This window comes from Heteronotia binoei, chromosome 18 (genome assembly GCF_032191835.1).
Source record: "Heteronotia binoei isolate CCM8104 ecotype False Entrance Well chromosome 18, APGP_CSIRO_Hbin_v1, whole genome shotgun sequence".
In the NCBI taxonomy this organism is placed as follows: domain Eukaryota; kingdom Metazoa; phylum Chordata; class Lepidosauria; order Squamata; family Gekkonidae; genus Heteronotia; species Heteronotia binoei.
Genome location: NC_083240.1, coordinates 3684147 through 3701193, shown reverse-complemented (window position 1 = coordinate 3701193; position 17047 = coordinate 3684147). Strand labels below are relative to the sequence as shown.

Genomic DNA, 17047 nt, shown 5'->3' with positions numbered 1-17047 from the left:
GCCCCTGAACGTTTTAAGGCTGCCCCCGGAGGGAACAGTTAAAGGAGCCAGATCCTTGCAGTGCCACAGTGCCATCTACTGGACGTGTGCGGCCTGGCAGTTATTAAAGCAGTCTCGCATCAATTGCGGTTCTGGTTGATCAACACGTAGAGATGTACACGGAGCAAATTGTGTATCTTAATATCGGAATTAATGAGTGTCCTTTTCCCCCTGTCCAGAAAGAAGATGTAGAGAAGGATCACAGTGTGGTAGAGTCAGTGCAGCTATTAGCCACAGCTTATTGTTGGAAGGAACTCTCTGTCTGGGGCAGTGATGCTCTGTATTCTTGTGCTTGGCTGGGGGTGGGGGGCACAGTGGAAGGGCTTCTAGCTCCGCTGGTGGACCTCCAGATGGCACTTCGGGTTTTTTGGGCCACTGTGTGACACAGACTGTTGGACTGGATGGGCCATTAGCCTGAGCCAACATGGATCCTCTTATGTTCTTATGTCTGGGGCAGTGATGCTCTGTCTTCTTGGTGCTTGGGGGGGGCAACAGTGGGAGGGCTTCTAGTGTCCTGGCCCCACTGATGGGCCTCCTGATGGCACCTGGCTTTTGGCCACTGGGTGACACAGAGTTTTGGACTGGATGGGCCATTGATCTGATCCAACATGGCTTCTCTTATGCTCTTATGTCTGGGGCAGTGATGCTCTGCATTCTTGGCGTTTGGGGGGGGCAACAGAGGGAGGGCTTCAAGTGTCCTGGCCCCACTGATGGACCTCCTGATGGCGCCTGGATTTTTGGCCACTGTGTGACACAGAGGGTTGGACTGGATGTGCCACTGGCCTGATCCAACATGGCCTCTATTATTTTCTTAGGTTTAGAACTGGAGAGTTCTGGGTTCCAGTCTCTTTTCAGCCATGAACTCAATGGGCAACCTGTGCATGGACTGGTCACATTGCCTCTCAGCCTGACCTACCTCACAGGGTTATTGTGAGAATAAAATTATGTATGCCACGCCACCTTGAGCTTCTGGAAGGGAGACTGGGGAATTCGGGGTATACTGCCTCTAAACCTGGAAGTTCCTTTGAGTTTTAAGAACATAAGAGAAGCCATGTTGGATCAGGCCAATGGCCCATCCAGTCCAACACTCTGTGTCACATAAGAATATAAGAGAAGCCATGTTGGATCAGGCCAGTGGCCCATCCAGTCCAACACTCTGTGTCACATAAGAACATAAGAGAAGCCATGTTGGATCAGGCCAGTGGCCCATCCAGTCCAACACTCTGTGTCACACAGCAGCCAAAAAAACCCAAGTGCCATCAAGAGGTCCACCAGTGGGGCTAGAAGCCCTCCCACTGTGCCCGCCAAGCACAAGAATACAGAACATCACTGCCCCAGACAGAGAGTTCCAACGATCTGTGTACATATATTAGCCACTGTGTGACACAGAGTGTTGGACTGGATGGGCCATTGGCCTGATCCAACATGGCTTACTCTTATATTCTTAATAGCCACTGATGGACCTCTGCTCCATATGCTTATCCATTCCCCTCTTGAAGCTGTCTATGCTTGTAGCTGCCGCCACCTCCTGTGGCAGTGAATTTTCCTATTTGTTGTTCAGTCCATCCTTTCAGGGTTTTGTTTCATCCTTTCCCTAAAACCATTTAAGCCACTGACCATATTTGTGGATGCAAACAGAATAAGGAAAACGCACTAACCTCTCCCCTATCTGTCTGAAGAGTTGTGTGCACACAAAAGCTTATACCAGAACAAAACTTTGTGGATCTTAAAGTTGGCACTGGACTCAAACTTTGTTCCCTTTTCCACAAAACAGTATTGACATTCAGGGCTGTGTTAGTTCCTCGGTTCCTAGAAAAAAGGATTTAGTGCATCCAATCTGGATTTCATCTTCAAAAGGGTTTCCAGAAAAACTGCAAAATTGGATGGCTTCGGCTAATGGGATGATGGTGACACCTGGTGGTCAATTTGGGTAAGTCATGTGCTTTCTCTTAGCTGTGGTTAAAAAACAGAGCCCTGATGGATCAGACCAGTGAAGGTCCATCTAGACCAGCATCCCGGCTCACACATTGGCCAACCAGTTCCTCTGGAGGACCAACAACAGGGCGTAGAAGCCGAGGCCTTCATAAGAACCTCAGAAGAGCCCAGCTGGATCAGACCAGTGAAGGTCCATCTAGACCAGCATCCCGGCTCACACGTTGGCCAACCAGTTCCTCTGGAGGACCAACAACAGGGCATAGAAGCCGAGGCCTTCATAAGAACCTCAGAAGAGCCCAGCTGGATCAGACCAGTGAAGGTCCATCTAGACCAGCATCCCGGCTCACACGTTGGCCAACCAGTTCCTCTGGAGGACCAACAACAGGGCATAGAAGCCGAGGCCTTCATAAGAACCTCAGAGCCCAGCTGGATCAGACCAGTGAAGGTCCATCTAGACCAGCATCCTGGCTCACATGTTGGCCAACCAGTTCCTCTGGAGGACCAACAACAGGGCATAGAAGCCGAGGCCTTCATAAGAACCTCAGAGCCCAGCTGGATCAGACCAGTGAAGGTCCATCTAGACCAGCATCCTGGCTCACATGTTGGCCAACCAGTTCCTCTGGAGGACCAACAACAGGGCATAGAAGCCGAGGCCTTCATAAGAACCTCAGAAGAGCCCAGCTGGATCAGACCAGTGAAGGTCCATCTAGACCAGCATCCCGGCTCACATGTTGGCCAACCAGTTCCTCTGGAGGACCAACAACAGGGCATAGAAGCTGAGGTCTTCATAAGAACTTCAGATGAGCCCTGCTGGGTCAGACCAGAGGTCCATCTAATCCAGCATCCCATCTTGCACACTGTCCAACCAGATCCTCTGGAGCAGTGGTGGCCAAACTCGCTTAATGTAAGAGCCAGATAGAATAAATGTCCGATTCTGAGAACCACAAAACATGAATGTCGGATATTGGAGAGCCAAAGGGAGGAAGGGAGATGAGGGAAGGAGAGGTGAAAAAAAGAGCAACTTTTAACTTAAAATGCATTCTCCAAGCCGCTGGCTAGCTTGGCTTGGAGAAATGATTTAAAGAAAGAAAGTCCTTCTCCAAGTCGGCTGACGGGGCAGTGGGGGCTTTGAGAGCCACACAATGTGTGTGAAAAAGCCACGTGTGGCTCCGGAGCCACAGTTTGGCCACCCCTACTCTGGACGGCTACCAACAAGGCAGAGAAGCCCCTGATAGCAACCCAAAGTAGCTTTACATCACTCTCTCTTCCATCTCATTCGCAACAACCCTGTGAAATAGGCAAGGCTGAGAGTGCGTGCCTGACCCATTGGGGAGGGAAGTGAGGATGGATGGATGGATGGATGGATGGATGGATGGATGGATGGATGGATGGATGGATGGGGCTCCTAAACCTTGGAACCTCCTTCCACTGTAGGTTCAGAAAGCTACATCTCTTCTTCCATTCCCAAAAGGATTTTTAGACGCTTTTCTCTTTTGCTACTTCTGAATCTTTCCTGCTTTGTTATCTAGGTAGTTTACCACTTTGCTGTTATATTAATTTATGTTGCATTATGTCGAGCTGTTCTGAGCTTTTGGGAAAGTTTGTTTTTAAGATTTACATCAACAAATGGACTGTGTGTTGGGACAGGGTTCCAGCGCCCCTGTGTTTATTGGCGTGCTTGTCTCAGGGGCCCAGGGTGCCTGGCAGGCCCACTGCTCTCTGATGGCAACGGATTTCTTCCCAGTCTGTGATGCAGCCAACTGTCTCGGCCAGACCTGGCTGCCGGATGTAGGCAGCAGTTAAGATGACGAGGCAGAAGTTGGGATCTCGGAGGAAGGTCTCACCAGACAGCGAATCATAGAAGAGGGGCTCTATGAGTGAAACGAATCTCAACAGATGAACATATGAAGCTGCCTTATCACACCCTCAGTCCATCCAAGTCAGTCTTGTCTACTCAGACTGGCAGCGGCTCTCCAGGGTCTCAAGCTGAGGTTTTTCACACCTATTGGCCTGGACCCTTTTGAGTTGGAGATGCCAGGGATTGAACCTGGAACCTTCTGCTTACCAAGCAAATGCTCTGCCACTGAGCCACCGTCCCTCCCTAAAGATTAGCATATGAAGCTGCCTTCGACTGAATCTGAGCCTCAGTCCATCCAAGATTAGCATATGAAGCTGCCTTCTACTGAATCTGAGCCTCGGTCCATCCAAGTCAGTCTTGTCTACTCAGACTGGCAGAGGCTCTCCAGGGTCTCAAGCTGAGGTTTTTCACACCTATTGGCCTGGACCCTTTTGAGTTGGAGATGCCGGGGATTGAACCTGGAACCTTCTGCTTACCAAGCAGATGCTCTACCACTGAGCCACCATCCCTCCCTTTGAAAACCTAGACCGTCGCACTGCAATCCAGCAAACCCTTCAGTTGCACCCCTTAGGTTTTTCCATGCCAAGTTTGACCCAGGGCAAAATAGTGGGTGCAAAATTCAGCTTTGAGAAGTACTCAAAAGTCTGATAATTTCCAAAATTGGCCTTTTGTATTTCCTTCCCACCCACCCCCTAAATTCAGCAGCACCCACAACTTGAAGTATTAAACAAAAAACGGAAGTTGTTTTTTTTTGCAAGCAAAACTGCTTCTAAGCCAACCGCCATTTGATAAATGATGCTGATTTGGACACCGGTGTTGAATTTGCATTGTCCGGGGTTTTTTGGTATTTAAGTTTCAGCTTTATTTTTGTTGTCCATAAAGTCTACTTTCAAGCTAAGCCATATTTGGAAACACAGCAGGGCATGAAGGGAACAGTATTCAGTGGGTAGCCGTGTTCCCCCTAAGCTGAGTTAGTGTGAGCTAGCTCACAATTTTTTAGCCTCCAGCTCACACATTTTTGTCTTCGCTCCGGAAAAACGGCCCTAGAGCAAACTAATTGATGCAGGAGCTGACAACTTTAATGCCAGTAACTCATGAAGTAGAATTTTTGCTCAGAAGACTCCACAGCTCAGAGGGAACATTGGTGGGTAGATTGCCTCTGAGCATGAAGCCTATCCTGAAGACTTAATCTTGGGAGTCCTATTCCAAACAGGAGGGTGGTTTCCAGGGGTGGAATTCTAGCAGGACCTCCTTTGCATACTAGACCACACCCCACTGATGTAGCCAATCCTCCAAGAACTTACAAAAAAGAGCCTTGTAAGCTCTTGGAGGATTGGCTACCTCAGGAGTGTGTGGCCTAATATGCAAAGGAGATTCTGCTAGAATTCCACCCCTGGTGGTTTCTCCAGAGAGGTTCAAACACCCTTTTGATTCGCCTGTGCAAAAGCTGCATTGCTTTTGGGCAGGGCAGCTGAGAGAGGTTGAAGAGGACGGCATTCATGGAAGCCTAATGGAACTGGGTACGTCGCGAGACTTGTTTTTCATGAGCTGTGGGGAGAGGTGGACGGAGAACCTTTTCCCAGAGGCCATTCCTAGCTCAGCAGCGCCACCTGCATGTGGAATTCCATAATACATAGCTGTGGATGTCTTGAATAGGCAGGATTGCGGCAGCATTCAAGTTCAAGGAAAGGCCTTTTTAAAACTTTCTATGTCTGGAATTCCCAGAGAACTGGATCACAGCAAGAGCGCCAAACCTGGCAGATTCTGTTTAAGCAGAACGCTTCATCCCGCCCTGAGCACAACCACACGCAAGTTCCCTCCTTTCTCCATGAGGGACACTCCGTTGCGCGAATGCTCATCCGGCGCCAGTATCTTGAGGGCCGCCATTACAGCTCCACGGTTACGCTGCTGTGGGTGACTCGTGCTCCGTACCAGCCCTTCCAGAAGACCGTGTCCTGGCCGCCGTGTTCAAAGTAGACAAAGCGAACCCCAGGGCCATAGTCGGTGAAGGTGTGGGTGATCTTTGGGAAGAGAAAGAGGAAGGAGAATTAAAGGTCAAGGTAGTCCCCTGTGCAAACACCGAGTCATTAACAACCCAAGGGGTGATGTCAGTTTGGTGTAGTGGTTAAGTGTGTGGACTCTTCTCTGGGAGAACCGGGTTTGATTTCCCACTTTTCCACTTGCAGCTGCTGGAATGGCCTTGGGTTAGCCATAGTGGTTAAGTGAGCAGACTCTTATCTGGGAGAACCGGGTTTGATTCTCCACTCCTCCACTTGCAGCTGCTGGAATGGCCTTGGGTCAGCCATAGCTCTGGCAGAGGTTGTCCTTGAAAGGGCAGCTGCTGTGAGAGCCCTCTCCAGTTCCACCCACCTCACAGGATTCTGTTGTGGGGGAAGAAGGTAAAGGAGATTGTGAGCCACTCTGAGACTCTTCGGAGTGGAGAGCAGGATATAAATCCAATATCTTCTTCTTCTTCTTGACAGACTTTTTACGGGGTGGTTTGCCATTGCCTTCCCCAGTCATCTACAGTTTCCCTCCAGCAAGGATGGAAGGCTGAGTCAACCTTGAGCTAGCTACCTGAACCCAGCTTCTGCCGGGATTGAACTCCAGTTGTGAGCAGAGCTTGAACAGCAGTACGGCAGCTTACCGCTCTACGCAACGGGGGGAAGGAGAATTAGAGAGAGGGGAATGATCAAACATTTGTATTGGTGACAAAGCCACTTACCTATCATGTCTGTTGGGAAACCTGCCCCCTCCCCTAAAACTTTTTGTCAAAGCCCTCTAAACCCAGGGCCCATCGCCCCATCTTGTGGCAGAGAGTTCCACATGCAGTTGAAGCCTGATCTGAAGAAGTCCTTCCTTCAGCCAGCCTGATGGAGCAATTCATGGAAGACTCCAAGATTTCATGTCACAAGAGGGAGGAGAAAGAAGTCTGTCAACTGTCTCCACACCCCACACCAGAAATATCTAGGACAGGAATCCCCAACATGGAGCTTGAGGACCAGCACCTTTTCTGGTGCCCACCAGGTATTTTTGGAAAGTGGGTGGGGCTTTTAAAAGCACTGTTTTGGCAGCTGTTGTCTGAAGATCTTCACTGTGTGACTAACAACCAGCTGCAGCAGCTGTTGTGTGGCTGGTCTGCCTCCTGGGGCGGCCATTTTGTGGCAGCCATTTTGTGACAGCCATTTTATTTCTGCAGCCACCACACTGTGTCAGAATTTCAAAGGTGCCCATACAGGGTTGCCAACCTCAGGTGGTGGATGGAGATCTCCTGGGATTACAGTGGATCTCCAGGCAACAGAGATACATTCACTTGGAGCAAATGGCTACTTTGGAAGGTGGACTCTACGGCATTATACCCTATTGAACTCCTTCTTTGCCCCAAACCCCTCCCTCCTCAGCCTCCACTCCCAAAATCTCCAGGTATTTCCCAATCTGGGGCTGGCAACCCTATGCCTACTTGCAGTTTGGTGTAGTGGTTAAGTGTGTGAACTCTTATCTGGGAGAAGCGGGTTTGATTCCCCACTCCTCCCCTTGCAGCTGCTGGAATGGCCTTGGGGCAGCCATAGTGGTTAAGTGTGTGGACTCTATCTGGGAGAACCGGGTTTGATTCCCCACTCCTCCCCTTGCAGCTGCTGGAATGGCCTTGGGTCAGCCATAGTGGTTAAGTGAGAAGACTCTTATCTGGGAGAACCGGGTTTGATTCCCCACTCCTCCACTTGCAGCTGCTGGAATGGCCTTGGGTCAGCCATAGTGGTTAAGTGAGAGGACTCTTATCTGGGAGAACCGGGTTTGATTCCCCACTCCCCCACTTGCAGCTGCTGGAATGGCCTTGGGTCAGCCATAGCTCTCACAGAGCTGTCCTTGAAAGAGCGGCTTCTGTGAGAGCTCTCTCAGCCCCACCCACCACACAGGGTGTCTGTTGTGGGGGGAGAAGGTAAAGGAGACTGTGAGCCACTCTGAGACTCAGAGTGGAGGGCAGGGTATAAATCTGATATCTTCTTCTTCGTTAGGAATCCCTAATCTTGTCCAACACTCTGCTGAATGCAAAATGCAACCCCATCCCACCCCGTGGGTCTAGCTTTCTGCAGGGCATTAGTTATGCAAAGTGAGATTCAAAGCCAGAACCAGCTGGGTGAAGTGACACCCCTCCCTTCTACCACCTCAGGATCTCTGGCTGCCTTGCATGTGTGAATCAGAGCTCAGCTTCATGTCCTCTGGACCACACATCAGAAGATGATGAAAATATGGGATTTATATCCCGCCCTCCACTCGGAAAAGTCTCAGAGTGGCTCACAATCTCCTTTATCTTCCCCCCCTCCACAACAGACACCCTGTGAGGTGGGTGGGACTGAGAGGGCTTTCACAGCAGCTGCCCTTTCAAGGACAACCTCTGCCAGAGCTATGGCTGCCCCAAGGCCATTCCAGCAGCTGCAAGTTGAGGAGTGGGGAATCAAACCTGGTTCTCCCAGATAAGAGTCAACCCACTTAACCACTATGGCTGACCCAAGGCCATTCCAGCAGCTGCAAGGGGAGGAGTGGGGAATCAAACCCGATTCTCCCAGATAAGAGTCCGCTTACTTAACCACTATGGCTGACCCAAGGCCATTCCAGCAGCTGCAAGGGGAGGAGTGGGGAATCAAACCCGGTTCTCCCAGATAAGAGTCCACACACTTAACCACTATGGCTGCCCCAAGGCCATTCCAGCAGGTGCAAGTGGAGGAGTAGGGAATCAAACCCGGTTCTCCCAGATAAGAGTCCGCACACTTAACCACTACACCAAACTGGCTCTCCAGTTTGGCTCTCACCAAACATCAGGCTGGGGCACAGAGGAAAGGGGGTTCCCTCTGAGAGTCTGGAAAAAAGATCCTTCCCCTCAAAGGTTGCCAACTGACCAGCTCCACTTCCTGCCCGGGAGCAGCCCTCTCGCCTTCTGCTACGTGTGCTGCATTGCTAGAGGAGCGGCTACAAGGAGAACCTCAGCTCCTGTCTGCTGTTTTTTGGTGTCCTCCATCGAGACTCTCCCAGTGTCCCCACCTCATGCCATTCGCCTTCGTTGTCCTGCGGAAGCGCAACAGTCTCACTCCTGTACTCGGACACCACCTCGTCCGTCTCCGACAGCAGCTTCACGGTCAGCTCGTACAAGCAACCTGCGTCACATCGGGCCGCATACCTGCAGGGGGAGAAGACAGACCCACATTTTTATTTTATTTTTTACATTTTAAAACGGATTTTATTGAAACTTTCATAAGCAAGTACAATATAAAATGGAATGACGATAAGTAATGGTAAGCAAAACAGAAACAGTGAGAAGATTTCAGTCCTGAGATTAGGCTGTCACGATGCAAGGTTGAGTATAGGCCTAAAAAGAACATTGCAATAAACACAATACTACCCAAAATATTACTGATAATAATAATACCGCCCCCCACTACCTAAGGTACTTTGCAAATCTAAACTAAATAACTAAATAGATAAATCAATGAGGAGCAGTTACAATAAACTCAAATACAACACACACACACATAGATACATACATAAGATTCAAGGCTTCATTTATGAAAACAATCAATGCGAGGTTATTAATGAAAGATATTCATTTTGTGGTAACGTTGAAGTGTGAAGGCAGGAACCAAAATTCCTTTTCAAAAAAGGTTCCCATTTAAGCAACGTAGAAGGAGAAGACGTAGACCCACAATGGGATTGAAAACTAGCTAATTTATCTAAAATAAAATATTCCCAAAGTTTAGAAGCCCAAGTTTGGATGGCTCTCTCTCCACTTACCAGTCCTTCACCACGATTTTGGGCTGGATCGTGTCCATCAACTCCTCCCAATACCCTTCGGCCCGGAGATCAATGACTTGGGATTTGCGGCACCACCTGAAACACAACAGGGTGACATGAGTGGATCACCTTCTGCGTTCCTGGTTTTGTGAATCTGAGTGCGAAAGCTTGCCTGGAAGAGTTTGAGGGCTGAATCAGAGATCCACACTAGTTTATGAGAAGCTGTTGGGCCTGGGTGGGTGTGCAATGGCTTTGAGGCGGGGGTGGGGGGGAGATCTGTCCTTGGGAAATTTTGTTTGGTTTTTCTTTTCAGACTGTTGATGGACTATAAGTGGGGCCTTCCTTGCTATGATTGGGGCATCACGCTATGACTTGGATAGCCCAGGCAGGCCCGATCTCATTAGATCTCGGAAGCTAAGCAGGGTCAACTGTGTTTAGTACTTGGATGGAAGACTATCCTTGAAATACCCAGTCGGAAGGCAGGGGCAGGCTTATTCAGCCACCTTCCTGAATATCCTCCAGGCCCCCAGTAGGAGCCAATCATTAGAGGGTGACATGATCTGCAGACAAACACATACAAAAAAAATACAAAAATACAAGGAAGGAAAGAAGGAAGGAAGGAAGGAAGGAAGGGCTTTGCTGCCTTCTCAGAACCTTGCAAAATGTGAACTGCTGAACCAAAGGAACCTGAATGAGATAATAACAATTGCATGGCAGTGTGTGTAGCATAGCCAGGAGATCCTAAGATGGTCTGGCAGCCTGGAAGTTGTAGCTCTTCTAGTGTTATGCACCACCAGGTGACGAGCTAGACATTATTTGGGCTGAGAGAGCTCTGAGAGAGCTGCGACTGGCCCAAGGCCTCCCAGCTGGCTTCGTGTGGAGGAGTGGGAAATCGAACCTGGTTCTCCAGATTCGAGGCTGCCGCTCTTAACCGCTACACCACACTGCCTTTGAGTTATGAAGGCATATTAATTCTGCGTGCCCTAATCTGGATGGCCCAGATTTGATTTGATTGATAGCTCGCCCTTCCCACGAACAGGTCTCTGTCTCATCAGACCTCGGAAGCTAAACAGGGCGGGCCCTGGTTAATATTAGGGTGGGAGACCACCAAGGAAGCCCAGGGTTGCTTTGCAGAGGCAGGCAAAGGCCAAACCACCGCTGAACGCCTCTCGCCTTGCAAACTCCACAGCATCGACATAAGTCAACGTTGATTGAACGGCGCCCCCCCCCCCCCCAAAAAAAATTGACTGTATAATTTTATTCTGCCGCTTTTAAACAATTTAGCAACGCAAAGAGTAACGTGGAAAGGAAAAGAAAAAACAAGCCCGAAGGCATCCACGAAAAACCAGCCTCAATTATGAAAATATAAAGTTTATCAAACAATTCAAGCAAAAGTGCAAAAAAAAATCACCCGGAAACCCAATGTCCTTTCAAGTCATAATAAAAGTTCGTAGACTTTACGGTGGAGATCCGGGAAAGAAGTTGGTAAAGCCTTGAATGGAGAGTCCGACGCTCCAGAGATTTCTTTCCACACATGCCGGTGTAGGGACAATTGGCAGCCCAGCAGGAGAACGCAACAGGGAGGCGCGTATTGCCCTGTTTCACTGAAGGCTTTTACAAGCTTCAAAATACATTCACAATTTTACAAGAGGCACAAAGCTCAAACATTCTGCAGAGTACAAACGGACTCTCCATTCACGGCTTTGCCAACTTCTTTCCCGGATCTCCACCTTAAAGACTATGAACTGCTTTTAAACAATTTGGCATGATTTATTGTGCCTAAATAGGCAACAGAAGAGCTAGAGACTGATGCTATGCGACGTCCCACACATACAACAGCAGAAGCCTCAATCCCTTCCCCGACAACTGGAATTTCTTTGGTTGTTGTAGATTTTCCGGGCCGCGTAGCCGTGGTCTTGGCATTGTGAGACCTGACGTTTCGCCAGCAACCGTGACCAGCAGCCTCAGAGGTATAACCCAGAAAACTGAAGTTCTCTGTGGGTCTCTCTGAAGTTTTGACCCAAAGGAGAACTCCAGTTTGACACAAAGGAGAACATAAGAACATAAGAGAAGCCATGTTGGATCAGACCAATGGCCCATCCAGTCCAACACTCTGTATCACACAGTGGCCAATATATATAGGAGAGCCAGTTTGGTGTAGTGGTTAAGTGCGCAGACTCTTATCTGGGAGAACTGGGTTTGATTCCCCACTCCTCCACTTGCACCTGCTGGAATGGCCTTGGGTCAGCCGTAGCTATGGCAGAGGTTGTCCTTGAAAGGGCAGCTGCTGTGAGAGCCCTCTCCAGCCCCACCCACCTCACAGGGTGTCTGTTGTGGGGGAGGAAGGTAAAGGAGATTGTGAGCTGCTCTGAGACTCTTTGGAGTGGAGGGCGGGATATAAATCCAATATCTTCTTCTTCTTATAGCTGCCCTGAGCCTGCTTCAGTGGGGAGGGCGGAATATAAGTACGAAAAATAAATAAATAAATATAAATACACACATACACACACATACACTGTGGCTAATAGCCACTGATGGATCTCTGCTCCATATTTTTATCCAATCCCCTCTTGAAGATGGCTATGCTTGTAGCCGCCGCCACCTCCTGTGGCAGTGAATTCCACATGTTAATCACCCTTTGGGTGAAGAAGTACTTCCTTTTATCCGTTCTAACCCGACTGCTCAGCAATTTCATTGAATGCCCACGAGTGCTCATATTGTGAGAAAGGGAGAAAAGTACTTCTTTCTCTACCTTCTCCATCCCATGCATAATCTTGTAAACCTCTATCATGTCACCCTGCATTTGATGTTTCCCCAAGCTAAAGAGCCCCAAGCGTTTTAACCTTTCTTCATAGGGAAAGTGTTCCAAACCTTTAACCATTCTAGTTGCCCTTTTCTGGACTTTTTCCAATGCTGTAATATCCTTTTTGAGATGCGGTGACCAGAATTGCACACAGTACTCCAAATGAGACCGCACCATCGATTTATACAGGGGCATTATGAACGTCAGGTTTCACAAAGGAGAACTCCAGGTTTCACAATGCCAAGACCAGGGCCACACAGCCTGGAAAATCTACAACCGCCAATAAACTCCGACCATGAAAGCCTTCGACAACAAACTGGAATTCCATCTGATATTGCATACCGATTTCGGAGGCATAGCTCTGCAGCCATGCAGATGAGGAATTAAGCCTTAGTGCTTAGAATTCAGCCTCCTCTCCGCCTTCTGAGATTTCAGCAGGTTTGGCCTTTGTAGGCATGACTCTGCAAGAACTTAAGAGGCTTGCTGTCTTCGAAATAAGTGAATAAGAGCTGGCTGTAAATCCTGCATCTTGTGCCATTTGCCGTGCTTCTGGGAAATGACAGCATTCACCCATACATTTGCCCGAATCTCCACACAGATATAGAAAGAGAAAGGGAGCTTACTCAAAAGACGTGACAAAGTATTTGTGGACCTCATCGCTGGGGAAATCTTTCCCAAAGTCTCCAGGCAGCTCCTCGATTTTCCAGCCATCCCCTCCGCTTTCCACTTCGACCCAGTGTTCGAGGCTCTCTGAAAAACGGCAGAACAAGGGCACCAAATTGGGCACTCCCGTGTGACTTGGTGACTTTATCAGTGCAGATGGGGAGGGGGGGGGCAGAAGTTAGCCTTGTCTAGGGTGCCAGACAGTATAGGGTCAGCTCTGTTTGTACCCCACCTCCCTCCCCAGTGGCAATGCAAAGTGGATTATTTAATATCTATATGCGCCCCCTTGCCCAGATCGCCGGGAGGTATGGGCTTGTGTGTCACCAGTATGCGGATGACACCCAGCTCTATCTGCTAGTGGATTGCCGGCCTGACTGCGTCCCAGAGAACTTAGACCTGGCTCTGCAGGCTGTGGCAACCTGGTTAAGGCTGAGTGGGCTGAAATTGAATCCAGCGAAGACAGAAGTCCTTTGCCTGGGTCGGGGCACTCTGGAAATACCTCTCCCGGTCTTCGACGGGGCGCCGCTGAAAGCGGCGTGCCGGGTCAGGAACCTGGGTGTCTTACTGGAGCCTTCACTATCAATGGATGCCCAGATAGCAGCCACTGCCAAGTCAGCCTTTTTTCACCTGAGGCGGGCAAGGCAGTTGGCCCCCTTCCTAGAGCGTTGGGATCTGGCAACAGTGATTCATGCAACAGTCACCTCGAGACTGGATTACTGTAATGCCCTCTACATGGGGCTGCCTCTGTGCCGAACCCGGAAGCTGCAACTGGTGCAGAACGCGGCTGCTAGACTGCTGTTGGGGCTCCCAAAGTGGGAGCACATACAGCTGGGGCTGCATGAACTGCACTGGCTGCCAGTTATATACCGGATTCGTTACAAAGTGCTGGTTATTACCTTTAAAGCCCTATATGGCCAAGGACCTGCTTACCTTAGGGACAGTCTTCCCCCATACGAACCCCAGAGAGCACTGAGGCCAGCTGGGAAGAACTTGCTGACTATCCCTGGGCTGAAAGAGGTAAAGCTACAGAGCACCCATGATCGGGCTTTCTCTGTTGTGGCTCCACGCCTATGGAACCAGCTTCTGGAGGAAATACGGGCCCTGCGGGAATCTGAACAGTTCCGCAGGGCCTGCAAGACCATCCTTTTTCGATTGGCCTTCACTGACTAAGGGGGAAACTGCTAAGACATTCACCATCTGTATAATAGCACCAGCATATTAATTTTATTGATTTTAGAGTTTTAGTAGAATTTTAATTAAATTGTTAATTAGTTTTTGTTTAAATATCTTGTAAAATTAATGTATTGATCTATGTTGTTAGCCGCCCTGAGCCTGCTTCGGCGGGGAGGGCGGGATATAAATAAAAATGATGATGATGATGATGATGATGATGATGATGATTATATCACTCTCCACTCTCCTCCATTTTATCTTCATAACACTGTGAGGTAGGCTAGCCTGAGAGAGCGTGACTGACCCAAGGTCACCCAGCAAACTTCCATGGCATGTGGGGATTCGAACCCGAGTCTCCTAGATACTATTCTGACGTCCTTAAGCCCTGCACTACACTGGCTCTCATCTGGCTGGGCTGTACCATGTGACTAAAAAGAGATCCTGAAATGATGTACCGCTTCAGGGGCTGTACCGTGTCAAGCTCCGTCCTTTTTTTAATGTACCGTTTTTAAAAATTCCTTGCACAAAGCGAAAACTCCCATGCCAAGAGAAAGGCTTTCACTCAGCCTGTCATCCTATTTGAACTGGGGTTCTGTTTGTGGACAGTTCTACATAAAGGGGACTGTTCGGATATGGAACCTTCTCCCTGGAGCATGAACTGACAAGAGTACATTCTGTCCCCTCGTTTCTCCATTCGCATTAACCAGGCAGTGTTCCAGAGCATTCAAAGCAATTTGCAAAGATTATTTTGCATTATCTGCTCCAGCTCAGGAGCCAAGAAGCCCCCCAGGTCAGCTTTCGGTGGCCTTTGCCAGCCTCTCCTCTTTGCCTCAGTTTCCCCCACCACAATAGGGAAATGGGCCGACTTTACAGGGTTGTCACAAGGCTTCTGAGGCAATGAAGGACTTCTAAGCAATCTGAAAAAGCGTTCGATCCGGGCTTCTACCTCGCAGGGTCCCCATGCTATGACTTTTGGTGAGGCAGGCAGAAACCCACCAGGGGCACCTTTTCCTAAACAGGATCATGCAGCAGTGCAGAAAACTTCCCCTCCTGGATTTCTGCCTGCCATGGAGCTGTCGGTAGCCCCCCCTGCTGGGCATGCAGCTGAGGGTCTCCCAGCTGCGCCCTCATTTTTTCCAACCTTCCTTCCCCCCTCACCTTCCCCGGTGGCATTCTTGATCAGGTTCCTCTTCCTCTTGTGCAGGAAGTAAAGCATTTGCCAGTTGGCCCCTCCCTCCTCCTCGGCGTCTTCTCCGGCAATCCCTTCCTGCTGGCATTTCAGGAGCCAAAGGGCCGCACCGTCTATCAGCATCTTCCACTGGGAGCAGACCAGTCGACACACCAGGATCAGCTCCACCGCCGGGACAGAGGCCAGGATCCGGACAAGCAGTGGCTCAGGAAGGGACTCCATCTTCTGGAAGGGAGAAAGAGAAGAAGAACATAAGAGAAGCCATGCTGGATCAGGCCAATGACGCATCCAGTCCAACACTCTGTGTCACATAAGAACATAAGAGAAGCCCTGTTGGATCAGGCCCATGACCCATCCAGTCCAACACTCTGTGTCACATAAGAACATAAGAGAAGCCATGTTGGATCAGGCCAATGGCCCCTCCAGTCCAACACTCTGTGTCATATAAGAACATAAGAGAAGCCTTGTTGGATCAGGCCAATGACGCATCCAGTCCAACACTCTGTGTCACATAAGAACATAAGAGAAGCCATGTTGGATCAGGCCAATGGCCCCTCCAGTCCAACACTCTGTGTCATATAAGAACATAAGAGAAGCCTTGTTGGATCAGGCCAATGACGCATCCAGTCCAACACTCTGTGTCACATAAGAACATAAGAGAAGCCATGTTGGATCAGGCCAATGGCCCCTCCAGTCCAACACTCTGTGTCACATAACAGAATAGAAGCCATGTTGGATCAGGTCAATGGCCCATCCAGTCCAACACTCTGTGTCACATAAGAACATAAGAGAAGCCATGTTGGATCAGGCCAATGGCCCCTCCAGTCCAACACTCTGTGTCATATAAGAACATAAGAGAAGCCTTGTTGGATCAGGCCAATGACGCATCCAGTCCAACACTCTGTGTCACATAAGAACATAAGAGAAGCCATGCTGGATCAGGCCAATAACGCATCCAGTCCAACACTCTGTGTCACATAAGAACATAAGAGAAGCCATGTTGGATCAGGCCAGTGGCCCCTCCAGTCCAACACTCTGTGTCACATAAGAACATAAGAGAAGCCTTGTTGGATCAGGCCAGTGGCCCCTCCAGTCCAACACTCTGTGTCATATAAGAACATAAGAGAAGCCGTGTTGGATCAGGCCAGTGGCCCCTCCAGTCCAACACTCTGTGTCACATAAGAACATAAGAGAAGCCCTGTTGCATCAGGCCAGTGGCCCATCCAGTCCAACACTCTGTGTCACAGAAGAACATAAGAGAAGCCATGTTGGATCAGGCCAATGGCTCTGTCACACAGTGGCCAGAAAACCTCAAGTGCCATCAGGAGGGCCATCAGTGGGGCCAGGACACTAGAAGCCCTCCCACTGTTCCTCCCCCAAGCACCAAGAATACAGAGCATCACTGCCCCAGACACAGAGTTCCATCAGAACATAAGAGAAGCCATGTTGGATCAGGCCAATGGTGCATCCAGTCCAACACTCTGTGTCACAGAAGAACATAAGAGAAGCCATGTTGGATCAGGCCAATGGCGCATCCAGTCCAACACTCTGTGTCACAGAAGAACATAAGAGAAGCCATGTTGGATCACGTCAATGGCTCATC

General features: G+C 49.4%; 1 protein-coding gene across 1 annotated transcript; it reads right to left on the bottom strand.

Moving 5' to 3' along the window:
* Positions 1 to 4669: 4669 nt before the first annotated feature.
* FBXO2 (F-box protein 2) lies at positions 4670 to 15678 on the bottom strand. The gene is made up of 5 exons (XM_060259064.1): positions 15414 to 15678; positions 13043 to 13169; positions 9617 to 9712; positions 8870 to 9005; positions 4670 to 5853 (listed from the first exon to the last, which is right to left on the bottom strand). The coding sequence occupies exons 1-5, from the start codon at positions 15664 to 15666 to the stop codon at positions 5719 to 5721; spliced, it is 747 nt and encodes a 248-aa protein (XP_060115047.1). The 5' UTR covers positions 15667 to 15678; the 3' UTR covers positions 4670 to 5718.
* Between the last annotated feature and the right edge of the window lie 1369 nt (positions 15679 to 17047).